Below are 22184 nucleotides of genomic sequence, written 5' to 3'. Positions count from 1 at the left end.
CTCTGAACAGACGAACTATCGAACCACTTCTTCACATTATTTAATTTTTAAATACCCTATTAGGGGACACATAATAGTGCGTTTAACCCTTTTTCTTATTACTTTCTCATATTATAACAGTAATTATTGACTGTATATTGGTCTGTATATAAATGTGGGTTTTACACAAAGTCTACAGTATTATTAAAATAATATATATCATCTTTCAGCACAGGAGCCCGTTTACTCAGCAGCGGTCACCAGGACATAAAGAACTGTGGGCTCATTGACCTCCCCATTTTCCTTCTCATAATTCAAAATTAGCATCTGCTGTGTCCTCGAATTGGAAGGTTGCCAGTTCAATCCCCGCAATCAACATGTTGATGTGACTTCCGGGAAGATAAGTTCATGTCAGCTTACTGTACATGAGTGAATGCTGGCTGAAGAACTGTAAGAAGGCAATTCACTATACTTTGTAGTAGGTATATTCAGTAAAATATAATTTACTTAAATATAAAACAATGTAAATATCATTTAATATGGACAATAAAAAATGACTAAATAAACCCCCTCACAGCTAGGTTTGACCACATGCATGTCTACAAAAAAGGGCTTCAAAAGGGTTACTAGAAAATGTGAAAGCTGCACACATCTGTTGTTTTTACCCAGGCTGAAGACGTTTCTTTCTGCCGCTGCTTTTAATTGAACTATTCTTATCTAACATTGCAGTGTAACTTTTATTCATGTAATTTATACCCGTGTTATTCATGTTCATTTTATTCTCCTTGCTTTTTAATAACTCTTTTTTAAATGCCATTTGTTTATGCATTTCTTAATGCTCTTAAAGTCTTTCCTTTTTTTAAAGCACTTTGAATTGCCTTGTGTTGAAAGGTGCTATATAAATAAACTTGCCGTAACTGAGCTGACAATGCAGGAAGGTGAAATGACTTGAATGAAATAGTTCAAGCTCAAATGCATTGCAAAGAAACCACTGAATACATGTTAAAGTGTAAGTGTCATTCCAGAAATGTTGGACATTTAGACTGCAAAATCTTTGAATTGATTTATCGGTTTTCCCCCAGCCCGAATGACACTCCCGCACAACGGGGTCTAATTTCCACTCCCATTGCATTCATCTGTGTATTCTTGTCAGTAAATATATATTGTTTCATCAAAACAAGTCTCTCCTGATTGAACTATAATTTAAACTCATTTTTAGTAAATTGTTAAATTGTAAAAAAAAACTGAATAGTTGCAACATAACATGCTTAGGCTACCTGGTGCCAATAACGAAAAAGGCAGTTCATATTCTGGGAAAAACACGTCATACATTAAAAACATGCAGATTATGCTAAATTATGCATAAACGTATAAAAGATAATACATTTAACTACAGGAAATGCAACACTGTAACCATAAATACTGTAATTATAATAGCAGGGATGCAAATCAATGCTTATGTTAGCTTTTACCTCAGGTATCAATGCTGGAAGGTATAAACAACTTAAGCCATAGCTGTCACGCTCTGCTGCTGAATCAGCAATCAATGCACATGTGGCTTTTAAAACCACCATGATGTATCAATAGCATGTAAAGAGAAATGGGCAATTCCTGTTAGTACTACAAACTGTCAGTGCCTGTCAGTGTCTCTTACCAGTCCAGGCTCTCTATCAGGACGCACAGGCAGTGGCGGATCTCTCTGGGGAACTTCCCCTCATACAGCTGGCTCACCCGGGCCTGGAGGGCAGCGTCCAGCCTCAGCAGGGCCTGCCACTGGGCCATCTGCAGACAGCAGAGGTGGAAGAAGTACTCAGATATTATTCTTAACTAAAAGTAGACATGGAACAGTGTAACAATACTCCGTTAAAAGTCCTGCATTTAAAGTACTACAGACAGAGCATGCTAGAACGCCCTCTCCCTACCCGGGTCCTGACACACACCTACCCTATACCAGCGGCTTGGAATCTAAAGCCCTCCCCCGGTTTCCTGAGAGGGGCGTTGCCAGATTTACCCATTTGTTCAATAGCAGGGTTTTACCATGAGATGGGCTTCCTCCACAAATACACAGAGACTGCTAACTGGGTGAACTTTGGACTTTGTTTTAACCTTGATTCACACAGTAGTTTCCTGGACTAACAGAGCTGTCACTTCAGTAATGTTTGCAGCTCTGCAGTTGTGTTTGCTGAGCAGCATTTAATCCAGGGTGTCTGCAGGTTTTAACAAGTGCAATTTTAGACTTTTTTAGACCTTTTTTAGACCATCATGGGTTAAATTTAAGACCTTCACGAAGTATTAAAAAAAAAGAAATAACAAAGCCAGATTGCCGTCAATTTACATTTATTGTCAATGAAACAAACATATTATTTACATTATTTACATGCTTTTAAGCTCTGCACTTTTGGTGGCAATTTCATCCCCCAGAACCTTAAGCTGGGAGAGTTTGTCTTTGGCAGCCCTCCTCAGAGCATTTGATTTTGAAATCAGATGTGCCATTTTGCTCCCAGCCTTGCCCTCTGCTTGCTCTGCCAACTCATCTGCCTCTTTGCCCAGGCTCTCAGTAACTTTATGTAGACTGTCCCTCTTGACTTTCAGGTCTTGTAACTGCTCCTCCGCGTGTGCCCTTTTCTTCCCTTGTGTCTCTGTCTCCTTCTTCTTCCTCTGTTCGTCCAAATGCACACGGTACCGTGACCTGGCAGCCATGACAGATTTCATTAGGTCAGGTGTAAGTGGAACCTTGGTAACGCCCCCATGTATTGCAACGTAGTCGTAAACAAGCCTGTGTGCGACCAATGTTTCTTCTTGCATATTCTCCGTCTCGATCTCTTTGTTCACTGAGAAGCCTCTCTCTACAGACGCCTGACCATGAGAAAGCAGTAAAAGGGTCTTGCGAAACGCCCAAAGATCTGGGTATGCCTTGCCGATGAAGCCATGAAGGAAGACATCTAGCCTCTTTTGCATTGGCTTGAAGGAGATGAAATCTTCATGCCTGCACTTCACAGACAACGCAGCATCGAACTGTTGGAGAATGGTGTCCCCTGAGACAAAAAGATGTAAAAATAAATTTACTTATGGCTTCCATTTAGTCATCACCATTGTGGCTTTCCTTACAGCTCTGTGGGGGTACAGTCTTTAAACCACACAAAACGGGTGCATGGAAATGATTTGCTGGAGTAACCTAACTTAAGAGATCTACACTCAAATATATTGTGATCATATTTTGACATACAATAAATACTGATCAGTTGCTAAATGCAGATGCTAAATATAATATACAAGATTATCTGAAAGTGGCACGCATAATTTTCCTCAGCCCTTTCTAGAACTCCTAGTACCAGCACAAACTCCTCCTGCCAGCTGCCTGTTGAGCAGAAATGTCTGCACAAGTCCCTTCATCTTTGCCTTGCAGCCGTCTGGATCACTGCTCATCACTGTGGGGTCTAGACAATCCATCTGCCTAACGGTACTGTACTTAAGAGGACTCTTCTCCTGTACTTTCTTCACCATGCTTGAGAGTCCTTGCATGCAGTCCCTTTTAAATTCAAGAATCCTGAGGTCTGAACTTTTGCTGTTCTGTACAGAGAAATGCGAAAGGAATGTAAGCAAAAATGCTGTACACATGGGCTTCCCCCTGATAATCTTTGACATTAAGCTATTAGTACCTTGAGGGCCTCCTCAGCACCCAAGCCAATATCAACACAGTGCACCGGCATCAAGATATTCTTGTCACCTATGTCCAGTTTGGTAAGCTGGGCTGTGGTGATGTCCTGCAGAACCTCTCGTTTCACGAAACGACGCATCAGACTCTGTTGGACGATAACAAAAGAAACATTTCAATTACATAATTACTTTGCAAAATACTGTGTACCATTTTGACTGTTGTAGATTTGCTGTGAATGTGTCTTTGTTCACAACTGTATTTGTTTAATTACAGGCCTACATAATGCTTTACTTTTGAGCTGGCGGTGTAATGGGGTGGGTCGGTGGGCTGGCATCATAACCACACCAAAACTCTCAAAATCAATTTATCAATCAATCATAAAATCCATACATCCATTTCATGACAGTTTCCTAAATAATGTTCTGCTCATTAGAAAAGGCATTACCTTGATCAACTCTGCCAGATATTTGCCTAGGTAAGGCATCACCGGCTCCTCAGTCTGGTACTTCCTTAAAAACGGATCAAATAGCTGGGCGATGCTCCTGAAAAACTGCAGCTTAGGTAGAGTCAGGGGATCTTTCTGGGCTTCTTCGATTACAGCAAAGCTTCCAGTGCCAGGATTTGGAAGCTCCTTTCTCCTCACAGCATTGGTGTACACCAGCATAGATGACCAGATATCCAACGCTCGTATCACGACAGGCAGGTTTACCAGCCATCGGTGCCCACACCATGCCAACGGGAAGCGGGTAGACCTGGTGGTCTTCTCGTAGTCCTCTCGTCTTGCGGGAACATTATGCAACAATGTGTGCAAGGCCCTGAGGATCTTGTCCACCTGCCACGAGAAGCCTGTTTTAAAGGCATGGTGTACGGTGTGTAACCCGCAGCTACCAACAGATATGAGCTGAGAACCAGCGTACAGGTCAGCATATTCCGCCTGGAACAGCTCAAAGAACTTAAAATTTACATTTGGACCATCCATTGAGATCGAAATCAGCTTGCTGAGGTCCAGGTGGCCCGCACATTCCTAAGGGAAGGAAACAAATCAACCAGTCAATTAAATTAGCATATATTTAAACAACAAAATCACACACACAGGCAATAGTTATGTGCAGCTAGCATACAAATAAGTTATGGGAGCAGAATGTAAAGGTTGGCCAATGAAAAGGAGGCATGTACAAATTATGATTAAGAGAAGGCAATTTAATACACAGATGTCCTCATTCATTCTCTCACACAGCAATTGCAGAGCACTACTTCAGAAAATGAATAAACCAAATCTCCCAATGATCAAAATATTTTCACTAAGAAACGTTTGGACATGGTGACAGAGACAACTGTATATGCGGATCAGACGCGCAGCCACACACCTTCCGATTTTAAATGGAGCCCCTTTTCATAACAGGCAGTGCCGCCGCTCCCATAACGCGCATTACGCGCTGTGCGTAGGGCACCAAGTGTCGAGGGGGCACCACCAAAAATAGCCTAATGAAAAATCGTCATAATAATTATAAGGCCGAAATTATTTCAGTAGACTATAGAAATATGAGGCACTTTTTAGGCATACTACTCAAAGGTACCGATGGTGCCCCCCTCTCCCCTCCCCCCTCCCCTCCCCACTCACTCATCACAACTCATAATGTTTTTTTATTGGGGGGGGGGCATCATGAAGGAATTATGCTTAGGGCACCAAAATGGCTAGCAGCGGCACTGATAACAGGAGATGAAATCGTTGGTCGGTCTTTGCATTACTTTTGGGATCATAAAACTACCGCAACACGGAAGTTGTATGATCCCTGCCGTACTGCAGAGACCGACGAATAACATACATCCCCAACAATGACAAATCAACTATGCTGCGCTACGCAGCAACCGACATCTGGGGCCATGTTGTTGTTATGCAACAACCGGTGCTGGGGGCAATGTTGCGTTACGATAAACCCGGTGTGACAGCTGGCTACCCCGTAACAAGATGTTACTCCAGATGTAAGAAACGCAGCGATTGGCCAAAAGTACTTCTATTAATTTTAATCAAGAGTGACATTTTTACGACCAATCAGTGGATAAAAATAATACAAAAAACTAGAAAATGTGAAATCGTCCTTCACAATCTGTTGTTTTTACAGGCTGAAGAGTTTTTTTAGCCTGCTTTAGATGAACTCTTCTTATCTAACATTGCAGTGTAACTTTTATTCATGTAATTTATACCTGTGTTATTCATGTTCATTTTATTCTCCTTGCTTTTTAATAACTCTTTTTTAAATGCCATTTGTTTATGCATTTCTTAATGCTCTTAAAGTCTTTCCTTTTTTTAAAGCACTTTGAATTGCCTTGTGTTGAAAGGTGCTATATAAATAAACTTGCCGTAACTGAGCTGACACTGCAGGAAGGTGAAATGACTTGAATGACATAGTTCAAGCTCAAATGCATTGCAAAGAACCACTGAATACATGTTAAAGTGTAAGTGTCATTCCAGAAATGTTGGACATTTAGACTGCAAAATCTTTGAATTGATTTATCGGTTTTCCCCCAGCCCCGAATGACACTCCCGCACAACGGGGTCTAATTTCCACTCCCATTGCATTCATCTGTGTATTCTTGTCAGTAAATATATATTGTTTCATCAAAACAAGTCTCTCCTGATTGAACTATAATTTAAACTCATTTTTAGTAAATTGTTAAATTGTAAAAAAAAACTGAATAGTTGCAACATAACATGCTTAGGCTACCTGGTGCCAATAACGAAAAAGGCAGTTCATATTCTGGGAAAAACACGTCATACATTAAAAACATGCAGATTATGCTAAATTATGCATAAACGTATAAAAGATAATACATTTAACTACAGGAAATGCAACACTGTAACCATAAATACTGTAATTATAATAGCAGGGATGCAAATCAATGCTTATGTTAGCTTTTACCTCAGGTATCAATGCTGGAAGGTATAACAACTTAAGCCATAGCTGTCACGCTCTGCTGCTGAATCAGCAATCAATGCACATGTGGCTTTTAAAACCACCATGATGTATCAATAGCATGTAAAGAGAAATGGGCAATTCCTGTTAGTACTACAAACTGTCAGTGCCTGTCAGTGTCTCTACCAGTCCAGGCTCTCTATCAGGACGCACAGGCAGTGGCGGATCTCTCTGGGGAACTTCCCCTCATACAGCTGGCTCACCCGGGCCTGGAGGGCAGCGTCCAGCCTCAGCAGGGCCTGCCACTGGGCCATCTGCAGACAGCAGAGGTGGAAGAAGTACTCAGATATTATTCTTAACTAAAAGTAGACATGGAACAGTGTAACAATACTCCGTTAAAAGTCCTGCATTTAAAGTACTACAGACAGAGCATGCTAGAACGCCCTCTCCCTACCTGGGTCCTGACACACACCTACCCTATACCAGCGGCTTGGAATCTAAAGCCCTCCCCCGGTTTCCTGAGAGGGGCGTTGCCAGATTTACCCATTTGTTCAATAGCAGGGTTTTACCATGAGATGGGCTTCCTCCACAAATACACAGAGACTGCTAACTGGGTGAACTTTGGACTTTGTTTTAACCTTGATTCACACAGTAGTTTCCTGGACTAACAGAGCTGTCACTTCAGTAATGTTTGCAGCTCTGCAGTTGTGTTTGCTGAGCAGCATTTAATCACATATTTTGTATCACTTACTTTCACAGGGAAATGTAACACATTACTTTCACACTTTTTTTAAATGTATACTATTACACACATTCAAGATATATAATGTTTATGTTCTACTCTTATGAATTTCGAATGATGTGCAATTCCTTGTTTTTTACTTTAACGATCAAACATCCAGATTTGAGATTAAATAAAGTATATCTCATCCTATTATCTTAAGTGTAATTCAATCATATATAGTCTTTGTATATTTATTATTATTAATAATAATAATAATAATAATAATAATAATAATAATAATGTTTACACTTCTTTATTTTTGCTGCTCTTACTTTTACCTTTACAATAGTTTGCTTAAATATGAAGGACCATTTATTGAATGTTGTTGTGGTGTTTTTACACAGTACAGCCGTTTTCTATGTTTAGCTTTTTAAGTAGAACGTTGGCTTTTCACCAGTTTCTCACTCGGGGGAGAACTGTTGATGACGAGGAAATATTGTAATGCTAATAGGTCCTCTTGGGTTGGGCCATGTGAAGGATCCCACTCAGGGACTGGACCACTGATATACTTCAGAAAACACCTCCATTGAATGAAAAAAACAATCGCAGTAGCAAAAGCACTAGGCCAATCAGGCATGGATAAAACACAGGATCAGGCTGTGTCAAGGGGGCACTAGTTTCTCCCCTGTCCAACAACAGCACATCCAAACCCGAGCCTACAGTTAAAACTACTGCTGGAGATCAGTGGGGATGGGACAGCTGTGGCACTTTCCGATGGCCCATTGGGTGGGAAACTTAAAAGAGTCACAGAACTGCTGATGCAACACGTTCTCACTCCCAACTCGTCCTATGTTGACGTGATGCCATGATCCCTTGGCGTTACATTTAAACACACTGGGAAGTTTTAGCATCAATTTTTAACCTGCAGGGAAGTCCCACAGCAACACAGAAAAGATGCTCATTTATGACCCAGTGGTCTGGTAAACTGTTATTTTGAAATGAAAAGAAACCGGTATACAGTTTCCCGTGTTCCTGAGCTGGTCAGACTTTCTGTCCTGACAGACGGGTAGAAAGTCCGACATTACACAAGCAAACTAATAAAAAACAAGGATAATTGTGGATAATTGTTGAGTAATTAACAGTGTGTGGTTTAGAACAGAATAACAAATTAGAAGGAAAAAATGACGGCGAAAAAGTCAAAAGTAAATCCAATAATTGTCACCATATGCAAAGATGCAAATGGACTCTCACAATCCAGTCAGAAATGGTTGTGCAGAGCCAGCTATTCACCAAAGTCCCTAACATCCAAATTCGGGAGACAGTAAGTTCGTTAGAGAAGCAACAAGGTCTCTCCATCCAAGACTTACTTTCAGAGGCCTCAGCAGATTTCCAATCTGACAGGCCTCTCATACTTGGATACGGTTCGTGGAGTAAACCCAATAGTAGAAAAGCTCCCCTTAAACCTACAAGAAAGATGGATAGCTCATGGATCCAATTATAAAAGAGGACCACGCAGTGACATTTCCCCCTTTCTCTGTCTTCGCTTCGTTTGTACGACGTCAGGCGAAGATCAGAAATGATCCATTTAGGCTTATTGCCTTTAAATGTTGGCGTGCTTATTGCACTTATATTTACAGTAAGCTGTTGTTTTCATATGCCTTTGATGGTAGAATGGCGAATTGTATATAATATATGTACTAATGTATGCTTTATTTCTGTATTGTATTTCTAGTTTCACAATGAGAATCTTACAGTAAACTTCAAGAAAAGACAAAGCCTTGTGATTATTGGAGGATTGAAGTTGTTAGCTACCTGTCTAGCTTTGCATAGAAACGCGCTGCCAGGGCATTAAACTTGATTTATAGTCGTTGAAAAAAGACGCATCGCAAGCCCTTGCGCAGTTGCAAGCCCCCCCTTGCGTGCTCACGTGTGTCACCTCAATTTTCTAACTTTTACGTAAGACGCAAGACGTAAGCACTGGCGCAAGCCACTATCTACATCACGTCCGGCGGCGTGTTCACATCTTCCGGTTTCATCCCCTAATAAAACCCCGCTGTTTTCGAACGTCAAGGTAGAAAGCGACGAAGAAGAAGCAACAACATGAATCCACTGGAAGAGAGACTGTCAGAAGAGGTCCGACGGTCTTCTTTCTTCTTCTTCTTCCTCTCGTCTTCGCATTCTCCTTCGCAATAATATTCTTTCCTGTTCAATTAGCAACATTTTCATCAGCCTCAAACGTTTATTTGTTGTGCGTGGCATGGTTCACAATGTGTGTGTAGAGAACAAGACTGGATATATAAACAAGCAAGCTGTCACGCCCACAGACGTCAAAATAGTAGTCCTCTCTAAGTTCGTCATTGAAAAACACATTGCTCCACCTACTGTCCTGGCGGTGAATTTCCTTTCAACGTAGTAGGCTTGGCTAAGGTTGTCATTGGAAAAACCCACTGCTCCACCTACTGTCCTGGCGGGGAATCGCCACGCAGCACACGCAACCGCCGACAAAGCAAAATGAAGTATAAACGCCTCGAGTCATTATCATAAACCATTGACTGTAAAAATAATGGACAAACCCTCAGTGACGTCACCCATAGGTTTCTGAAGAGCTCAAATGAAGCTCAAATGGCCGCCATCTTGTCAGCGCCATCTTGTCAGTGCCTGACTCCGCCTGCTCCCGGATAATCCATAAATGGTTAAAGGGTTGGGTTGTGAGTGAAACTGGGGCGGGGCGAATGAAGCCTGGCTGCTGGAACACGCCCACCTACCTCGAGGTTACCAAGCTAGCTAGAAGTTAGGCTACCGGTATATGCTAACCTGAACTGTAACTCGCAGCACTCACCAGACGTTGACATTTTCCTCCGGCTTAATACGTTTCTTGGGGTAAGTTAACCTGACACTATACAACAATACTTCAAACATGTATTTATTTATATGTTATGATGGTAAAGAAAAACTAGATTTGCTGACATTTTGTCAATGTTACTGTGAATATATCACCAATCTAGCTAGCGTGAGCAAGACTACTTCATCATTAAACAACATACTTTGATGGACTTCATTTAATGAACATATTTTCTTTAACATTATTCCCAATAACTATAACGTTAGCTAATTTAGCGGTCATTACTGGATTGCAGTAAAGTTAATCTACCCTACAGCATAAGGAGGTGACCTAAGGCACTCTTAAAATCGATACCTGCTAATGGTGCTAACATATATAATACACTTCAATAAAACATTTCACTCACCGAAAAAAACGAACCACAGAATCCTTGGATGGTCTGTTAGCACAATTAACTGCATAGCAAGACATGTTATCCCTCAGAATTTCGTATTAAAATACTCAGAAAAGCCTAACACGACCGATAGGTCAAGTTCAACGATTTAGAGAGCTGAGTGGATGAGGTGACAGCTATCCCATGCGGCTAACCTTAATATAACAACCCCAGCTGTCACTCAAATCGGCCACGCCCCTAATTATGCAGAACTTTATGGCTTAATATCTTTTGAACTGGATTTTTTAATGAAAATTCACCCCCCTCACAGTTGTCATGAACGCGGAAACTAGCTATACAGAGAAACCCGTTTTTTGAACCAGGCTGTAAACATGTTTATTTCTGCTCCAAAGTTAGACATTTTAACATGGGGTTCTATGGGGATTTGCTCTGTTTTGCAGCCAGGCCACGCGGCCATTCGAGGAACTGCAGGTTTTTGGCACTTCCTTATGGGCTTCATTTTGGAGACTCGGAAGTTGCCCCTTGGGTCATAAACGCAAGACGTAAGCGTAAGGGCTGTTAAAACAAGTATAATTCAAGCTTTACACCCAATACTTTAACGCTTCGAAGTTTTGTAACTGTAAATATGAATAACCTTAACATCATATTATGTATGTAAGTATTCCTACCAGGCAACATAATGCCTTACCTGTGGTTGTTGTTGTTGTTGTTTGTTCTTGATGTTTCTCGAAAGAGCAGCAGGAACGTAATGTAAATCAGAAAGTAACGAACAGTGCTGCCCTTATCGCTCCTGTTGCGAGTGAAACAAATAGGGCGTTTTTTTTATTCAGCTGTACTCCCACACACCACGTGATTCTCGGAAAACCGTCCCGTTGAGCTCTGTCAAGTCAACCGGAGTGTACACGATTTACACAACATCCTTGTTCACAAAATAAGGGCACGTGTTGTTTTCAACGACTCGTTTGTTAGCTCCCTACTTTTTGAACTCGTTTCCGTGAGCTGATACCGAACGACAACTCTGACTGAATCCAAGATCAGTGGCGGGATGCAGTCGAATGCTGTTCCTTAGTAAAGTGAGGCGCTTGTATTTGACTTAAAAGTATTTTCACACTATAGGCCTACTACTTTTTATTTATTTTTTACATATTAAGTTACTTGTAGCTGCATATTTAGGTTTTTAATACAAAAATATTATTCAACACACATTATTTATATTATTAAAGGCAGGGGTAGGAAGTAACTACCGTATGTAAATTTACCCATGAACTGTACTAAAGTACAATTTTGAGGTTCTTGTACTTTACTGAGTGTTTCCATTTTTGCTAAGGCACTTCTACTCTACTACAATGCAGAGGTAAATGGTGTACTCAACTACATTTAGTTAATAGTACCTTTAGTTACTTTGCAGAATGTATTAATGATGTGAAATATAATCAGCACTTAAATCAGACTGTAGTTACACATGGAGTAAATTCATACATTAATTCTAATCAAAACATATTATATATAGCCTACTATTCTAAAATGGCTGCATATTATTCTAAAATCTGCACAATGACTACTTTAACTTTTGGTACTTTAAGTATATTTTCATGCTTATTACTTTTGTACTTTTACTTGACTACAATTTTGAATGCAGGTCTTTTACTTGTAACAGAGTATTCCTCCTCTCTGGTACTTCGACTTTTACTCAAGCTTTACACCCAATACTTTAACGCTTCGAAGTTTTGTAACTGTAAATATGAATAACCTTAACATCATATTATGTATGTAAGTATTCCTACCAGGCAACATAATGCCTTACCTGTGGTTGTTGTTGTTGTTGTTTGTTCTTGATGTTTCTCGAAAGAGCAGCAGGAACGTAATGTAAATCAGAAAGTAACGAACAGTGCTGCCCTTATCGCTCCTGTTGCGAGTGAAACAAATAGGGCGTTTTTTTTATTCAGCTGTACTCCCACACACCACGTGATTCTCGGAAAACCGTCCCGTTGAGCTCTGTCAAGTCAACCGGAGTGTACACGATTTACACAACATCCTTGTTCACAAAATAAGGGCACGTGTTGTTTTCAACGACTCGTTTGTTAGCTCCCTTCTTTTTGAACTCGTTTCCGTGAGCTGATACCGAACGACAACTCTGACTGAATCCAAGATCAGTGGCGGGATGCAGTCGAATGCTGTTCCTTAGTAAAGTGAGGCGCTTGTATTTGACTTAAAAGTATTTTCACACTATAGGCCTACTACTTTTTATTTATTTTTTACATATTAAGTTACTTGTAGCTGCATATTTAGGTTTTTAATACAAAAATATTATTCAACACACATTATTTATATTATTAAAGGCAGGGGTAGGAAGTAACTACCGTATGTAAATTTACCCATGAACTGTACTAAAGTACAATTTTGAGGTTCTTGTACTTTACTGAGTGTTTCCATTTTTGCTAAGGCACTTCTACTCTACTACAATGCAGAGGTAAATGGTGCACTCAACTACATTTAGTTAATAGTACCTTTAGTTACTTTGCAGAATGTATTAATGATGTGAAATATAATCAGCACTTAAATCAGACTGTAGTTACACATGGAGTAAATTCATACATTAATTCTAATCAAAACATATTATATATAGCCTACTATTCTAAAATGGCTGCATATTATTCTAAAATCTGCACAATGACTACTTTAACTTTTGGTACTTTAAGTATATTTTCATGCTTATTACTTTTGTACTTTTACTTGACTACAATTTTGAATGCAGGTCTTTTACTTGTAACAGAGTATTCCTCCTCTCTGGTACTTCGACTTTTACTCAAGTACAAGATCTGAATACTTCTCCCCCCTCTGATTATATGCTAAGTATAAGTCATTCGAATAAACCCCACCTTCAACCAGGTACAACATGTAAGGTACAACACTGAAGTCACAAACCCATAAATGCACCAATCGTTTTAAGATATCTGATTAAAATGTACCTTGTACCTGAGTTCGCACTGAAGTATTGCTACTTTTACTTAAATTAATAATCTGAGTACTTCCACCTCTGTCCAAGACACAAACTCAATGTCAGTTGAACTAGAGTTTAACCCTTTCAAACAGGAATATCATGTTTCCATTGTCTGCATTTCTTTTCACTATTAGATAGCTGGACCCTACAACTTTTTCACTCGACACATTTAAACAAGCAAACCAGGACCACACAGGTGTGATTTATATACATCATGGCTGCATTCAGTTGAGTGCAAGTGCAGTCTGAATGATACTTTATTGACATCTTAAAGCAACAGAGCCTGCCCTTTTTAAAAACTGCTCTCTTCAAAAATGTTCTTGCCCCACTTTCCAGCACATTTTACACAATAAAAAACAGCCTGGGAATATTGAGGCTGCTTAATCCATCAACAAACGGAAGTCTCAATTTGCAACAATTAATCAGATTTCCCATAATATTGTATATTAATGATATTTATAGATGAATTATCGTATATTTTCTCCCTGAAGCCTAATATTTCTACTCCTTTAAGTGTGTGTTTTTTGTTCTATATTTTACTGGGCAGTAAGTCCTGGGCAACCATTCCGAAATGTATTAAAATGGGGGCTTTATGCAATATTCTGGATGTGGTCAGTTGTTCACAAAAAAAGAAAATACAAGGACAAATAATGAATTTAAAAATAATGTTGAAACTTCTTTCTTAAGAGCGTCGGTGGAACCAGAAAGTAAGTGGTTCAAGTCCCCGAAAGACCAAGTGCCTGAACAAGGTACTGTTACATACGCTGCTCCCTGGGCAGCATACATATGGCAGCACACTGTTCCTAACACTAGGATGGGTCAAATGCAGAATGTAAATTTCCCTTCTGTGGGACCATTAAGGGTTTCTTCTTCTTCTAGAACATGGCGGAGTGAACATCTATTGTTTTATTGTTTTACCTTCTGATTACGATTAGTCACTTTTGCCGTTTTGCTGACTGATTCAAATAAGGAGGATCACTTCGATAGACCTCTGACGTAAATCGTGTTTCTTCCGGATTCTTCCAATTCTTAGCTATCCGGGAGTCACGTGGTTCTCGATAAATGTTGTCGGAGCATGCTTCAGGTTCATGGAAGCAGCAGATAGATACAGATACTGTATTTCCGGCTGCTCACAAAATAAAAGCTCCATAAACTTGTGCTGGGACATGACTCATGCTGGCAAATGAAACAGTGGTGCCACTGTTTCAAAGCAGACAAAAGTGTAACAGGCCTTATAGAAAACCGTTCAATGATTTAAAGGTCCCCTATTATGCAAAATGCACTCTTTGATGTCTTTCATACAGAGATATGTGTCCCTGGTGTGTAAGCAGACTCACAAAGTGTAAGAAAACACAACCCTCTCTTTTCCTCTTTACCCGCATCTCTAAACGTAGGCTGTACGTAAAACCGGTCTCACATCAGTTTTTTTTAATTTCCTTTTTGTATTAACTTGTATTTGTTTTATTGTTTAGTGATTTGTTTGACACTGCTATAATCCCTTTCATTTCAGTAGCCTCTCTCTAATGCAACACCATTAATGTATCTGTGATTGTCCATTGCAATCTAATTGCATATGTTATATTTATTTTATATACTTTTGTTCTCTGGTATGGGGAGAAACAGAATGAGGTTCTGTGTGACACCAATAGAGCAAATGACAATAAAGTTGACTTGACTTTTAAATATATTTTGTGAACCATATGTCATGAGTAATCATTTTAGAGGCAGACATACCTGGATTGATGATTGTGAAGCTGTTTCTGTCTTGTAAAACCACAGGCTATGGACAGAAAGCACCTTTGTACAAAAGAAACAGTAAATACTCATTTCCATTATGAAAGAAGGTTCATCTGCCTTTCAGGTGGCATAGAACATCCACCTGTGCAACTGAGCAGTACAACTTAAGATTGATATTTTTAGATTTTTAAATCTCAAAATGTTCAAACACCGTGTGTGTTCTTCAACATAAATGTCCCATTTAAAATGTGTTGAACATTTATCATTTACAGTAAGCATAAAGATTGGTCGGCTAAACTCATTTATTGTATTGATGAATATGATGCCTTTATTATTAAAAAAATAAAGGCATCAGAGTTCCTACAACTTATGGTAAGTTCAATTTAAGACTTAAAATAATTAAAACTGTCTCGAACACTAACACAGTTTTTCACACATGTACAGTGGGGCAAAAAAGTATTTAGTCAGCCACCAATTGTGCAAGTTTTCCCATTTAAAAAGATGAGAGATGCCTGTAATTGTTATCATAGGTATACCTCAACTATGAGAGACAGAATGAGAAAATAAAATCCAGGAAATCACATTGTAGGATTTTTAAAGAATTTATTTCAAATGATTGTGGAAAATAAGTATTTGGTCAATAACAAAAGTTCATCTCAATACTTTGTTATATACCCTTTGTTGGCAATGACAGAGGTCAAACGTTTTCTGTAAGTCTTCACAAGGTTTTCACACTGTTGCTGGTATTTTGGCCCATTCCTCCATGCAGATCTCCTCTAAAGCAGTGATGTTTTGGGGCTGTCGCTGGGCAACACGGACTTTCAACTCCCTCCAAAGATTTTCTATGGGGTTGAGATCTGGAGACTGACTAGGCCACTCCAGGACCTTGAAATGCTTCTTACGAAGCCACTCCTTCGTTGCCCTGGCGGTGTGTTTGGGATCATTGTCATGCTGAAAGACCCAGCCACGCTTCATCTTCAGTGCCCTTGCTGATGGAAGGAGGTTTTCACTCAAAATCTCACGATACATGGCCCCACTCATTCTTTCCTTTACACGGATCAGTCGTCCTGGTCCCTTTGCAAAAAAACAGCCCCAAAGCACGATGTTTCCACCCCCATGCTTCACAGTAGGTATGGTGTTCTTTGGATGCAACTCTGCATTCTTTCTCCTCCAAACACGACGAGTTGAGTTTTGACCAAAAAGTTCTATTTTGGTTTCATCTGACCGTATGACATTCTCCCAATCCTCTTCTGGATCATCCAAATGCCCTCTAGCAAACTTCAGACGGGCCTGGACATGTACTGGCTTAAGCAGGGGGACACGTCTGGAACTGCAGGATTTAGGTCCCTGGCGGCGTAGTGTGTTACTGATGGTAGCCTCTGTTACTTTGGTCCCAGCTCTCTGCAGGTCATTCACTAGGTCCCCCCGTGTGGTTCTGGGATTTTTGCTCACCGTTCTTGTGATCATTTTGACCCCACGGGGTGAGATCTTGCGTGGAGCCCCAGATCGAGGGAGATTAGCAGTGGTCTTGTATGTCTTCCATTTTCTAATAATTGCTCCCACAGTTGATTTCTTCACACCAAGCTGCTTACCTATTGCAGATTCAGTTTTCCCAGCCTGGTGCAGGTCTACAATTTAGTCTCTGGTCTCCTTTGACAGCTCTTTGGTCTTGGCCATAGTGGAGTTTGGAGTATGACTGTTTGAGGTTGTGGACAGGTGTCTTTTATACTGATAACGAGTTCAAAAAGGTGCCATTAATACAGGTAACGAGTGGAGGACAGAGGAGCCTCTTAAAGAAGAAGTTACAGGTCTGTGAGAGCCAGAAATCTTGCTTGTTTGTAGGTGACCAAATACTTATTTTACCGAGGAATTTACCAATTAATTCATTAAAAATCCTACAATGTGATTTCCTGGATTGTTTCCCCCATTCTTTCTCTCATAGTTGAAGTGTACCTATGATGAAAATTACAGGCCTCTCTCATCTTTTTAAATGGGAGAACTTGCACAATTGGTGGCTGACTAAATACTTTTTTGCCCCACTGTATATTGTAACATGAAATATAAAACCTGCCAACTTTGGTCCAGTGAAGTGTCAAATCTTTCAGATACTTAAAAGATTTGACACTTCTCAAATTCAAACTCACTTTAAGTGTTGCTGGTCCCAATACATTTGTTATCCGTTTCCAAATAATTTGAGAACGTTTCAATCGTTGGCTGTTTTGAAAGACTGATTCTGAAACATTTCAATACTAGCTTAGGCTGTATATTTAGATTATTGAATCTAATGCAGAACTCGGAGGTATTTCACTGTGATGGAAATTGTATTTTAGAGAGTTTTGGGATGTATGAAAAGCATGTTCATAAAAAAATGGCTTTTTAATGTGTTTGTACATATACAGTATATACACAATATATACTCTGATCCTGGTTCATGTAGGAGTGACACAACAAAAGCAGCAGCCCCTCAGTTGGGGATCTTGATCCGGATGGACGGCAGCCGGATGGCCGCCGCCCTCACCTCGGCGATCATGTCCACACCAAGCGGCGCCCTGCAATACAACACGCATGAGATCTGATGGTATGATAGGATTAATATTATTGTTGATTGCTATCAACTGAAATTGTAAATACTTACTTTGGCTCATAGGAGACATCCACATTAGGAGGTAGTATTCCTTTCCCTTCTCTCAGGCGCTCAACACCATTCCTGGTATAAAAAGACAAAAAGGAACTCAACAGGGGCAAATCATCCAATTAGATTCACGTCAAGCTTTACTGAACCTCAATATACCCACCATGCAATCATCACTCCGTTGTCAGTGCAGAATTCGGCAGGAGGGCAGACCAGGTGTAGTCCTGTTGTCTCAGTGATGATGCTCAGAGTCTTGCGGATGTACTGATTGCTGGCTACTCCTCCAGACAGGACCTGTCAAAGAAGCATTATTGACAAATAATCAAATCAGAAGGCACAGTGTTCAGTACTTTCAGATACCAAAACCCTCTCTGTGGGCTTTAACTGTATACACATTTTGTGGGTGAACTACTTCTTTAGTTTCCGAAAACAGCTGGCCATTGTTGTTCTTTACTATTTTATGTGTACACCTTTAATTTGGTATTGAATATTTTCACCGGCTATTTATTTATATTTAGGTTTCATTATTTGGATTTAACTGATCTAATACGCATGTAATAGCAGTCACCCATTCTTCGAGCTTGTAGAGTTATATATTTTTTGTCATAAACAAGTCAGAGTTTGAATATTTAACAACACCTTTATTCTGCCTGAAAGATAACCATTTGATTTCTAGTTAAAACATTTGAATTATTAGCCTTTTTTTCCTGAACCTTGTGTACGTTTGAATTTTGTTTGTTTTTCTCACTCACCAGGGTGGGATTGCTGGATGGCAGCAGGCCGTTCTCCTTGCAGAACACAATGGCTCTGTGCGTGCGCTTTGCCAGATGAGAGGCCACTGTGTGCTGTGTGGCGGCTGCAATGTCCTGCACACAGGACAGCAGAGTCCCCTGCTCTACACCTGCAGAGGGTCAAAGTTACACACCAGTCACAGTTTCTGTCAACATGTGAGAATACTAGGGAACTAGCGTCAGAAGGTATACTTTTTTTAAACAAACATTATCTAGAGTGTGTTTATTTTATGGCTTGCATCTTACTAACTTAACCCATCATTTTTTTTGCCATCAAGACATGGTGAAAAATGCATGTCATACATTGGAGAAAAGTAGGAAAGCTCGATTGTAATATATTATAGCCGAAGCTTCCAGATCTTAAACCTCTATTCATCTTGTATTGCATTTGCTATGTACTTTTGTTTTTAGTTTGTTTTACATTTTCCAAAAGAATAATATTCTTACATGCGTTTCATTTTAGACACTTTGTCTTTCCATTTGCATGAAAAGCAAGGTAAACATTTAACATGTATGATCCCAGTTGAGTGCAGTTCAGTGCAGTACTCATGTTTGTCATTTCTGAGACCATGTGTGGTATCCTCATACCTTCCTCTGCCTCTTTTTTCATAATCGCCATGTTGACTTGATTCCGTAGCCCAGCAAAAGAAAAGCAGCAGTCGTAGGTTTGTCCCATGGGGGTCCTGAACGGGAACCTTGCCCTGTCTCCATCCTTCGCTAGAAGCTCTATAGCCTGTCCTCCACTCAGTGTTGAGCACTGCGGGTGTTTTATGAGGGACAAACGCCTTGCAACCTGAATCAGAAAAAGAAAAACATTAGGTGTTTGAATACACAAATTGAACAACATGAAATCAGAAAATATGTTTATTTAATGTGAAATTAATGTAAAACTCCCGTAATATGGCACTTGGTTTGCGGTGCTTAAAGTGCCAAAAAATACATTTGAAAACTTCAACAGTAATGTCTCTTTCAAGAAATCCCGACCCGGTTACTGAAGAAAATCTACGGACCTTATTAGCCGTTGTAGGAAGTATTTTCTTTCTACCAAATGAAACTTCTCAACAAACTAGGTGATTGTACAGCAGAGCAAAGGAGAAGGCCATTAAAGCAAGGGTAAAAGAAATTGCTGTTCAGCTTTTCAAATTCATTTTAGGCGCTCTGAGAGACACAAGTCAACTGCCATGTAGATCAATGGATCAACATGGCACTTGGTTTGCGTTGCGGTAAATAAAGCTTTATTTGTATAGCTTTTTCCATACACCAGGTGCAGCTCATAGTGCTTCAACAACATGGCACACATCACAATTTCCCTGTAAGCGTTCCCTGGCCTCAAAGAGTTGAATAGCCCCTGACCTTGATTGATAAATGGCAGAAAAATGCTAGATACACTGCCTGGCAAAAAAAAAGGTCACACACTCTAACAATTCGTTGGACCGCCTTTAGCTTTGATTACGGCATGCATTCGCCGTGGCATCGTTTCCACAAGCTTCTGCAATTTCGCAACATTTATTTCTGTCTTGCATTAATTTTTCGCCAAGATATTGTATTGATGACAGGAGATTCGGACCACTGCGCAAAGTCTTATGCAGCACATCCCAAAGACTCTCAATCGGGTTCAGGTCTGGACTCTGTGGTGGCCAATCCATGTGTGAAAATTATGTCTCATGCTCCCTGAACCACTCTTTCACAATTTGAGCCCGATGGATCCTGGCATTGTCATCTTGGAACATGCCCGTGCCATCAGGGAAGAAAAACTCCATTGATGGAATAACCTGGTCCTTCAGTGTATTCAGGTAGTCAGCTGACCTCATTCTTTGGGCATATAACGTTGCTGAACCTAGACCAGACCAACTGCAGCAACCCCAGATCACAGCACTGCCCCCACAGGCTTGTGAGCTTTTTTTTGGCCAGGCAGTGTATGTAGGTATAGAGGAAACATTTGTATTTTTGAATGGAACAATCCCTTTATGACCTTACTTTATCCATCGTATCTCCGGGAGCTTCATCCATAGAGTGACCCAGAAGCAGGAAGTCGTCCACCCCTCGAGCCACAGCGAGCAGCGAATGACCTCCAGAGACCAGCAGCACCAGGAAGGGGAAGGGAACCGGTTGGAGCATCCTGACGGTGAGAGCATGGGCCTCCATGTGGTGGATGGGGATGAAGGGCTTGTTGTGCCGCCTCACAAACCTCCGACTGAAGTCCAGCCCGATGCCCAGGCTCAGGCCCAGGCCAGGCTTCACAGTGGTGGCCACAGCGAAGAGCTGGCTGGGGGCCACAACGCTCCTCTCCAGAGCCTCCTGCACCACCCGCTCTAGGTTCTCTCTGTGGAGCTGCTGGGCCACTGTGGGGATGATGCCTCCAGTCCTGCAGCATTCAAGAGGGAAGAGATATAACCAGTAAGTACTCAGAACGAGTACTTAAGCAAAAGTCAAAGTACCAGAGTGTAGAAGTACTCTTTTAAAAGGTAAAATTCCTGCAGTCAAAATACTACTTAAGTAACAGTAGAAAAGTATTGGCATCAAAGAATATTTCAAGCACCGAAAGTAAAAGATCTCATTTGGCAGATTGGTCCATTTCAGAATAATATATGATGAGTATTGATGCATTAAAGTGTTATCAAAGCTGGTATAGGTGCAGCTAGTTTTAATGAGTTTGTATAGCCTTCTGCAGGGAAGCTTTTTAATTTACTTCAGCTGTAACCAAAGTCTGATTTAATGGTTGATATATATTTCACATCATTAATCCAAAGTTATTAAAGGTGTTAAATAAATGTAGTCGAGTAAATTATTTACCTCTGAATTGTAGCTACAAATTGATGAATGCATTTTATTAATTTTGTGACTGATTTGCCCCCATATAATAAGGTCCAAGTGAGATAAACATTTTTTTAAAAGCCTTAAAGCAGTAAACTGAATGCAACCCACCTGAGATGGACTTCTTTCTGTGAGTGTAGAGACTCCCCCAGTATTTTCCCTGTCTCGTCCATCACAGCAGCTCCAGTGTCATCACAGCTTGTCTCAATGCCCAACACTAGCCTGGAACAAGCGGCTTTAAACGAAGGACATAACCACAATGTGTGTCTTAACTGTAGCAGCCTTTTTACTTTTGTAGGGAACATGGTTATGCCCCTTCTAGGAGTTAAAACAGTGAAAAAAAAGAGTGTGACCTCACATCATTTCCCATTGATTTGTAAACTCGTAAATAAAATTAAAAACGGAGACTAAAATAGCAAAGGCATGACATAAGGTTTCAAGAGAATGAACAAACGAGAGAAAAAACAACAACCTTGTCGAGTTCCGAGCAGAAAACACAATTAGTTTTCTGTCTACTCTAACGCGTGTGGCTGTGTCACATGAAAATAATTCCGTGCACCACCAGGTTTTTGACCTCTGATAAAGTACAGACTTCTCGACACGAATACAAAAATTGACAATACACCTTAAATATACAATTATTAATGTTACTTCAATTCTAACCAGAAATAGCCAATAACTTGAATAATCGTGTAGA

At 40.3% G+C, this 22184-nt stretch overlaps 3 protein-coding genes and 1 long non-coding RNA gene across 8 annotated transcripts in view; 1 reads left to right on the top strand and 3 right to left on the bottom strand.

Moving 5' to 3' along the window:
* Positions 1-11327, bottom strand: part of LOC134867158 (signal transducer and activator of transcription 1-alpha/beta-like) — a 22194-nt gene extending 10867 nt beyond the window's left edge. Inside the window, exons 1-2 of one of the 2 annotated variants that reach the window (XM_063887515.1) lie at positions 11201-11327; positions 1634-1761 (exon numbers count right to left, since the gene is read on the bottom strand). In XM_063887515.1, coding sequence (XP_063743585.1) covers positions 1634-1761 — 128 coding nt within the window. In that variant the 5' untranslated portion in view covers positions 11201-11327. The remainder of the gene's footprint in view (positions 1-1633; positions 1762-11200) is intronic. The other variant, XM_063887516.1, reaches the window with a different exon arrangement.
* Positions 2185-5706, bottom strand: LOC134867875 (uncharacterized). 4 transcript variants are annotated; one of them, XM_063888742.1, is made up of 4 exons: positions 4602-5706; positions 4083-4469; positions 3707-3782; positions 2185-3014 (listed from the first exon to the last, which is right to left on the bottom strand). In XM_063888742.1, the coding sequence occupies exons 1-4, from the start codon at positions 4614-4616 to the stop codon at positions 2353-2355; spliced, it is 1140 nt and encodes a 379-aa protein (XP_063744812.1). In that variant the 5' UTR covers positions 4617-5706; the 3' UTR covers positions 2185-2352. The 4 variants fall into 4 exon arrangements, with proteins under 4 accessions (XP_063744812.1, XP_063744813.1, XP_063744814.1 ...); XM_063888743.1 differs by having other exon boundaries at positions 2185-3549; positions 3639-3782; positions 4083-5706; XM_063888744.1 differs by having other exon boundaries at positions 3639-3782; positions 4083-5706.
* On the top strand, positions 9915-18883 carry LOC134867163 (uncharacterized). Its single transcript, XR_010166124.1, has 3 exons — positions 9915-10156; positions 17688-17828; positions 18638-18883. It is a non-coding gene; the product is annotated as an uncharacterized LOC134867163 (long non-coding RNA).
* Positions 17608-22184, bottom strand: osgepl1 (O-sialoglycoprotein endopeptidase-like 1). The gene is made up of 7 exons (XM_063887517.1): positions 21599-22184; positions 20651-21038; positions 19262-19466; positions 18635-18783; positions 18046-18176; positions 17886-17957; positions 17608-17799 (listed from the first exon to the last, which is right to left on the bottom strand). The coding sequence occupies exons 1-7, from the start codon at positions 21790-21792 to the stop codon at positions 17715-17717; spliced, it is 1224 nt and encodes a 407-aa protein (XP_063743587.1). The 5' UTR covers positions 21793-22184; the 3' UTR covers positions 17608-17714.

This window comes from Eleginops maclovinus, chromosome 7 (genome assembly GCF_036324505.1).
Source record: "Eleginops maclovinus isolate JMC-PN-2008 ecotype Puerto Natales chromosome 7, JC_Emac_rtc_rv5, whole genome shotgun sequence".
NCBI lineage: Eukaryota > Metazoa > Chordata > Actinopteri > Perciformes > Eleginopidae > Eleginops > Eleginops maclovinus.
Note: the sequence above shows the minus strand (reverse complement) of the source record. Positions and strands in the feature narration are given on the sequence as shown.

Coding starts and splice junctions, on each gene's coding strand:
- LOC134867875 (XM_063888741.1), bottom strand. CDS start 4,616: ATGGATGGTCCAAATGTAAATTTTAAGTTCTTTGAGCTGTTCCAGGCG. Junction 3,783..4,082: donor ATCTGGCAGAGTTGATCAAG/GTAATGCCTTTT, acceptor ATCGTCCAACAG/AGTCTGATGCGTCGTTTCGT. Junction 3,015..3,706: donor GCTTACCAAACTGGACATAG/GTGACAAGAATA, acceptor TTTTTGTCTCAG/GGGACACCATTCTCCAACAG.
- osgepl1 (XM_063887517.1), bottom strand. CDS start 21,792: ATGTTCCCTACAAAAGTAAAAAGGCTGCTACAGTTAAGACACACATTG. Junction 18,784..19,261: donor GAAAAAAGAGGCAGAGGAAG/GTATGAGGATAC, acceptor GACCCTCTGCAG/GTGTAGAGCAGGGGACTCTG. Junction 17,800..17,885: donor GATGTCTCCTATGAGCCAAA/GTAAGTATTTAC, acceptor GTTGTATTGCAG/GGCGCCGCTTGGTGTGGACA.